Source organism: Kryptolebias marmoratus, linkage group LG7, assembly GCF_001649575.2.
Source record: "Kryptolebias marmoratus isolate JLee-2015 linkage group LG7, ASM164957v2, whole genome shotgun sequence".
Lineage (NCBI taxonomy): Eukaryota > Metazoa > Chordata > Actinopteri > Cyprinodontiformes > Rivulidae > Kryptolebias > Kryptolebias marmoratus.
Window position 1 is genome coordinate 19628247 of NC_051436.1, and position 7704 is coordinate 19635950.

A 7704-nucleotide genomic window follows, 5' to 3' on the forward strand; every position below is an offset into this window, starting at 1 on the left:
TCATCATCTTCAACATACAGTATACTTCAAGCACAAGACAATGTGGAACAACTTTGATTAAAACTTTGGCATTAACTGTTGAAGTTGACCCTATTTCTCTGTTTGCAAAATATCTCATGAACCACTGAATAGATTAGAATGAAACACTCAGAATGTAATTCTTGGCTATACGTGTACAACTGATTAACTTCTAGACTCAACCCAACTCAAAATGGCCTCCACATTTAGTAGATCTTAACTAACACAGAAATGGCTATACCTCAATAAACTAAATGTACTGAGCTAAAACTAGGTATAATAGTAGCTGAGAGTAATTCACAACACATACTTTAAAGCAGATCATGTGAGATGACACAATTTATTGCAACATCACATAAGATTGTGCATAAGGTTTTTTTTTCAAGGGTTAACCAAAATGATTACAACTCTGTCATTTCTTATCATAAGATGACTTCTAAAAGTTTAAAACTGGCATGAAAGGCGATGGGTGCATTACCTTCAAGAAATAATAGGCCTTTAATAGCCCTGAAGTTATCCTCCGATGTGTGATTATAAATTAGATGCACAAAGAATTTCAGATGAAGGCATTCAGTTCAACCTAACTTTGCTCTGAGGCAGTTTAGTGCTAAAAATATCTGGAGATAAAACCAAGTTGAAGTTCTCCTTTTTCCAGTAATAAAAGATGATCTGTTAGAGTTTCAGACTCAGTTTGTGTGTTCAGATCTGCAGAACAAGAAAAGGCGTTATGTTTGGACTGCCAGGGTGAAGGCTGAAACAAACAGGAAGACCATCAACCACAGACCACACGACCAGGCCTTACATGAGATGTGCAACATCTGAACACAGCTGCTGATGCTCAAACAAATGGATTAAAGTTTAAATGTGGCCTCGTTCAGTCACTGCTTTGAGCCTCTCAGTAGTTAAGTAGTCAGATCTGCGCAAGATTTATTTATTTTATGCAGTTTCTAACTATGGTTTGTTCAAATTTATAAAGCAAATGATGTGTTAACTCAGTGACTTCCTGTTTCAGTAGAAACAGACAGAACAGACCTCCGATCAACTTTGCATAAGATAAACTCAGAACATAGAGCTTGATATGAAAATGTGTTAAGATTTTTCACCTATTGGTGTTTTTGTCTCTACAATCGTAAACTTTGTACATATTTACAGTTAATATTAAAGTTATATTTTTGGAAATTGAAGGTGCAAAAATGCAGATGTTTGAAGAGACCAGTTATCTTTCTTTTCTTATGGTGTTCCTGTTGTATTCATGGTTTTTTAAGCTGTCTTTCTTTTATTACCTATAAATAAATACCAGTTCACTTTGCCACAGTGAGAGCCGTCTTTACAGCTACTTCTGTGAGGAAATGTTGGTTGTGTTGAAGTGATAGAGGAGATGATGGTTTTAGAACTGAGTCACAGCTCAGAATAAATTCAGAACAGTAGTTTGGTTGCAGAACAACAGAAACTTTATTTTGTTTATTTGTTTATTTGCTTGTGCACAAGGGAGATTAAACACACTCTTCAGCAGATTGTCAGAATGATCTAACTAACATAGTAAAAGTTTCTGTATAAATTACAGGATGGGACCTCACCTTGTGTCTGAGCAGCTGGCTGATTCAAAGTGTGGAAAATTCCACTGGAAACACCTGAGACAGAACCAGTTTCACCCAGCCCTGTGGTGTGTAAGGCCCTGATCACAGCCCACTGCTGAGAAACTCACCTGCACGTCAGTCTTTGGTACGTCAGGAAGGACATGCACTGATTCTGTTTTAATTTTTAAATCTGCACAAGCACTAAAGAAGTTACATGAGTGAAACAAACATCATTAAACATTATATTTTATCATAACAGTGCTTTTTCACTGGTCTGCAAAAGAAAATCACACCTGTTGTGTGAAAGTAAAGTGGACAAACATGCCATGATTTTTCTCATTACTTGTCAGAGTTCAGTTTAGATGTACATCTGTGAAACTAATGCTGCTACTTCATGTAGGAAAATCCTGCTGCTGTTCAGCCGGACTTTGTTCTTCATTCTAATATTATGAGATGTGTTACATCATGAAAATTGGGTTGTTTGGAGCTTTTTGAACTTGCAAGTTTGTGATTCTGAGTTTCTTATAAAAAAAAACCCAAATACAGCTCATCCCAAAGTCAGACTCCCAGCTCTGAGGAACCTACTTTTTTTTCAAAGTCAAAGTCCAATATGGCTGCTCTGTGGGAACAATCTGCATCCTTAGATGACGAGGATCATCAGACATCTTTTGTCTCCTTTTTCAGCCTGATGTGTTCTGCTGAGCTTTGGTCCTTAAATATTGGACACAAATGAAGGCTGTGATGAGGACAAGGATGGGCAGACACCTGAGGACAAAGATCATCACTCCTCCCTGGGAAACGTCAGAGTTTTCTCCACAGAGACAAAAGATCAGACACACATGTTATCATTACCAGTCACACATCTTTGCTTTAATAATATGCTTGACATTAGGCAGAACTTTTACAGGAAAACAGCAAAAATATCTGTAAACTACTTGTAAATTAAAGAACACATTTTTCCTGTCTGTGTTCTCAGCTTCTGTACTCAGCTGCATTCAAAACTGCTTTCTATGAAATCAAACAAATCCCTTGAAATCTTAGTTGTTACCACAATAAAATATTTTAAAGTTGTTACAATCTGACATTCTTCTTTCTACTTTGATTAGTAAAATTATGCAAACAAAAAATTGTTTAAAAAATAAGAAAATGTATTTTAAGTGTAGTGAGACAAAACCTCTGCTTTCTAAACAGGACAGTATCCATAACATACATTTAGTCCATAATTCAACACAGTCATGTTTTATGTTGCTTACCTTTTGCTGAGTTTTCAGATGACTTTCCTCTTGTTGTAACTGTGATGGTTGTACCTTTTCCTTCTGCTTCAGTTAACACTGGTATCTCCACAGAAACCTTGCAGATATATGACCCTGAGTCTCTGTTAGTGATGTTTGAAAGGATCAGAAATGAACAGCTTCTTGCCTGCTCCTTCAGAGAGTCTGAAGACTGGTTTAGGATAGTCTTATTCTTTATAGTTGTTTGGTTTTTCAGCCATTTAATGCCAACTCTTCTGTCCGTCTTGTTCCAGCAGCAGGAGATGTTTACTGTCTCTCCCTCCAGGACAGAAACATCAGGACTCTGACTCACAACAAGTGTGTCTGATGAAACACCTGGACAGAGACACAGTGGGGTAAAATCATTAAATATAATGTTAAGTTTCCATGAAAGAATAATATTTCAATCATAGTGTCTGTTCTTTATTACCTCCAAAAAAGATTTTTATTCATCTATAATATGAATAAGAAATATTTTAATAAAAATATGTATTTCTTATGTTTACTGACAGAAACAAACACCAAGGAAAAATACAAGTAACATACAAAATTTTAAAAGTATACGAGCAACATACATTTGTGTAGTTTAAAAAAGATGCTTTTTGAAATCTAAAAAGATAAACATTTGTGTCTCTACTTACTTCTAGATGAGCGGGTCCAGAGGAGCAGCAGACTGCTCAGTAGAAGCTTCATCTTTTTACTCACATTAACCACTGGACCCGGATATCTGTCACTTTAGTCTCTGACGTCTAAGACACATGATACAGGCATTGTTCAATCGGTCATTTTCTCAGTAATTTTAAAACAGAAATGTGTGAAACCGCAGATAGGTTCCTTCCTCCATTCAAACTAAAAGAAAACATGTCTTGTGTTCATAGAACCTTCTCTCTCTTTCTTTAATGCGCTGAAAGAATTGTTTCCTCCTGTGCTTGTAAATCACTTTAGTAAATGGCAGAACTGAAACAGGTTTTAGAAAAAAACTATAAAGACTGTTTTAGGGGCAGAGAGGCATAGAGTTTAAAGTAAAGCTGTCAGGCAGGGTGGGAAAAAAAGGCAAACCCAGAGTGCAGACTCATATTATAAAGAAAACTAATTTATTAAAAGAAAACAAACAAAAACAACAGGCTGACGTGGCAGCAAAATAAGAAACTTAGGTTAAACATAGAACAACAAGGCGTGGCGCAAAAACATTATACAGGTAACCTAAAGTAACGATCCAGCGGAGTGTGGGAGAGATGACCGGGTTTTTAAACGCAGAGGGTGACGAGATAAGTAGGCACAGGTGAGTGATGACAATTGCCGGCAGGTGGAGGTGGGCGTGGCAGGAGACTGAGTGAGTGACAACTGGGGAGGAGTGGATGGTAACAAAACACAGACATGAGAGACAAAGACGCCGAAACAGAAAACTACGACATAAAACAAACCCCAAAAGAAACATGAAAATAAACTGAACAAAACACAAATCCCGACAAAAACTTGTTGATGTCAAAATAATATCAGTGACTGAATGTGCAAACAGAACACCAGCAGACCCGATGGTGTTCTGTTTGCTGCTCACTGACAGCTCACTGTCTGATACAGCTACATGTTTGTTAGCATGTAGATCTGAGATCTGGCCAAGGATTGACCCTCCGCTTCTCTAAGAGCCCCATTATCCAGTTTAAATATCCAAATCTCTGGTTAATTTTAACCTCTGCACCTCAACACACAAATGGTTCAGTTCTTACTCACATGCACCAGAGATTGGGTAAGAGGTCAATCAGAGGTCAAAGTCCAGCTTGCTTGCCAATGTCCACGTGAATAAAGGACAAGATTAATGCTCTGGTTTGTTTCCTAATTATTATTTCCCTGAAAATTTGACCACATCCAGTAACAGTTACTGAAGATATTAAAGAGCCATCAGCGCATAAACACGTTGTCTCGTCATTTACCTGGTCTGATTTGAACTTTTAGTAATTTGAACCATTGATGATCTACTAAGTGAATGTCTCAGGCAGCACAAATGCAATGTGGAAAACGAGAAAGAGGAACCATCATGGAAAGACAAGCCCCTGCACGGCATGTACCACCAGCAGATTGATTAAGTGGCTGATATTAACAAATCCTACCAAAGGGCTGGACTGAAGGACAGCACAGAGGCACTAATCATGGCAGCACAAGGGCAATAAAGGCCAGGGTCTATCATGCCATACAGGACCTAAGATGAAGACAGTCCAACACATAATAGCAAGCAAGAGCCCCCAGTGACTCAGCTCTCCAAACCTGCCTAACCTTCAGTTCCTTCAGCACAGCCTGCAGAGTCATCACCAGAGCTCCCCTCTGAAGTTTCTGCCACCCCTCAGTACCAAGTTTGCTACTGTGTCTGGGCCAGTCTCAGCATTTCCAAGACAACACTCCCCAAAGACTTTAGGGGTCCCCTGTTCCCTACCTGCCTTTGTCTAAGTGGGGGTCAGAGATGCCTCTCATCAGGTCACTCAAGAGAGGGTCGAGGACGATGCCTCTTCATGCTTCATCTCGGTAGGGGTCAATGACGACAATGCTCCCAAGTCTGGTCCATAAAACTGTCTCTTGTCACTAATTATTCTGGTCCTTTGTGACTTTTTTACTGTATACAGTTGAAACCAGAAGTTTACATACACAATATAAAAAGAGACATGCATTCTTTTTCACTGTCTGTCGTGAAATTAGAATAAACCTTGTGGCCATCCTTCTTTCAAAAGATTTCCAACGATTTTTGTGGTTTGTTGTTACACAAAATAATAAAGCTGGTTGTTTGTAGTAGTTTAGTTATCCTGTACCTTTGTTAGCATTGTCATGTTTTAGCTTAGTTATCTTGTCATGTTCTGTAACTCTGTCTTTGATTTTGTTCTTGTGTTGTAAAGCACTTTGAGTCGCCTCGTGCTGAAAAGTGCTATATAAATAAATGTACCTACCTATGTACCTACAAATTAAAATATATCAGCTTCATTAGCAAAGGGAGAAATATTGACAAAACAAACGTAAAATCTGTGACTTTTGGCCTTTTTTCACACATTGTTGTTGACTAGTAGATAGCTGTGACAGTTTTGTCATTTTTGAAACTTTCCATAAAAACAAACATTTTTCAAGATCCAAACTGATGATCAAATAGTTTCAGATCAACAGAAGCTGTGGATCCACAGACTTTGTGTCCTTTAGACATATGAAGAAAATCGTAGTTCAATAAATATCAACATTATTTGTTTATCACACATTTTTTTATATGAACATGCAAAAAATAAACCACTGTCATCTCCTGGTTCTGCTGAAATCATTGAGTATGAATAGTGTATGTGTGATCTGGTATGAGTCATTGTTTTTTTATGTGTTTCAACAGACACACAACATATCAATCACAACCTTGGTGTCGATATTGATATTTGGATCAAGCTGCACTTCTACTCGAAACTCTTGAAGAGGTTCTCAGTTTCCGTTTTGTGTGAGTCAAAGAGGCTTGTTGCTTGAATTTAGAACCTGCTCAACAGAATTGTGCAACAAATTCAAAATATTTACTAAAACAACGCAGCATCTTAAACCCGTCTTAAACACTTCTGTCATCTCCAAATTGTTTTAGAGTACTAGAGCTGTGTTTTAACTCCTGTAAGGGAGTTCTTCTCTGACAACCGAGGCTAGTATTCAGGTCTAAAATTCACATTAGTGATAAATAATAATGATTAAAAAGAGGTGCAAATCTGCCTATCATCATGTCTAAAGTGTATTCCAGCAATTAAATCATAAACATGGGGGTGAATACCAAGGTAGGTACAAAGTGAGCTGAGGTGGGTAAGATATGAGCAGAGGTAGGCATCAAAATAATGTGTAGGTGTCATGGCGAAGGAGAAGGAGGCGAACCTAGAGTGCAGACTCATTAAAGAAAAAAACCCAAAATTTATTCTTAAATAAACAAACAAAAACAAAAGGCTGACATTGCAGCAGAAATCCAAAATATAACAAAACAGAAAGGCGAAGCGAGTCAAGGCAAGGCAAAACAAGCGACCTAGACAACAAGAGACAAGAGACATACCAGAGACAATGAACCAACGGGGAAGTGGAGAGAATGACCAGGTTTTAAAGCAGAGGATGATTATTCAGTGAGCACAGGTGAGTGATTACAATTAGCAACAGGTGAAGATGGGCATGGTGGGAAGACGAGATAAACAGAGGAGAAGTGAATGATGACAGACCACAAAAGACAGAAACAATACAAAGACAAAACATGAAAACAATAACCCAAAACGCAAAGGAAATACAAAGAAAAAACAACAAAAATCCAAATCCTGACAGTAGGGCCTAGACTAGATGTCACACAATGTACTGTAGGTTGTGATTTTCAAAACTGGTCAGATGAAACATGGTTGGCTGCAAACAGTCAGAATTCAGTGAGACTGCAACAAAGAATTGGCTGATTTTTCTCACAGTTTTGAATGACCAACCAGTCTCCAACAGTTGCAGCCCAGCAGTTCATAGCAAAGGGACAGGACCTGAAAAACTGACTAATAATGTTCATTTTCCATTCATCTAGACTGCAGATCTCAGTTCGACATGGTAATATGGCAGCTGTAAGCTATTTGTTTTGCTATCAAGGTTTTGGTTCATGCTAAACATTTTGGTAAAAAAGAAAAAAACAACAACCTTGATTAGTACTGAGAACTTGTGTGTGTCTGATCTTTTGCATGTGAAGAAATTTCTTATGCTTCCCAAGGAGGGAAGCGTTGATGTTTGTCCTCAGGTGTCTGCTCATCCTTGTCCTCATCACAGCCTTCATTTGTGTCCAGTATTCAGGGATTAAAGCTCAGCAGAACACATCAGGTACTGGAGAA

The 7704-nt window shown here is 38.1% G+C and overlaps 1 protein-coding gene across 1 annotated transcript; it reads right to left on the reverse strand.

Moving 5' to 3' along the window:
- Window positions 1–1446: 1446 nt before the first annotated feature.
- LOC112450717 (transmembrane and immunoglobulin domain-containing protein 2) lies at window positions 1447–3751 on the reverse strand. Its single transcript, XM_037976376.1, has 3 exons — window positions 3508–3751; window positions 2849–3202; window positions 1447–2406 (listed from the first exon to the last, which is right to left on the reverse strand). The coding sequence occupies exons 1-3, from the start codon at window positions 3557–3559 to the stop codon at window positions 2276–2278; spliced, it is 537 nt and encodes a 178-aa protein (XP_037832304.1). The 5' UTR covers window positions 3560–3751; the 3' UTR covers window positions 1447–2275.
- Between the last annotated feature and the right edge of the window lie 3953 nt (window positions 3752–7704).

What these genes read in the sequence shown, in the direction of transcription:
- LOC112450717 (XM_037976376.1), bottom strand. Translation starts at nt 3,559, where the DNA reads ATGAAGCTTCTACTGAGCAGTCTGCTGCTCCTCTGGACCCGCTCATCT. An exon ending in CTGGACCCGCTCATCTAGAA is followed by an intron (nt 3,203 to 3,507) that starts GTAAGTAGAGAC and finishes GTCTCTGTCCAG; the next exon opens with GTGTTTCATCAGACACACTT. An exon ending in ATCTGAAAACTCAGCAAAAG is followed by an intron (nt 2,407 to 2,848) that starts GTAAGCAACATA and finishes GTCTCTGTGGAG; the next exon opens with AAAACTCTGACGTTTCCCAG.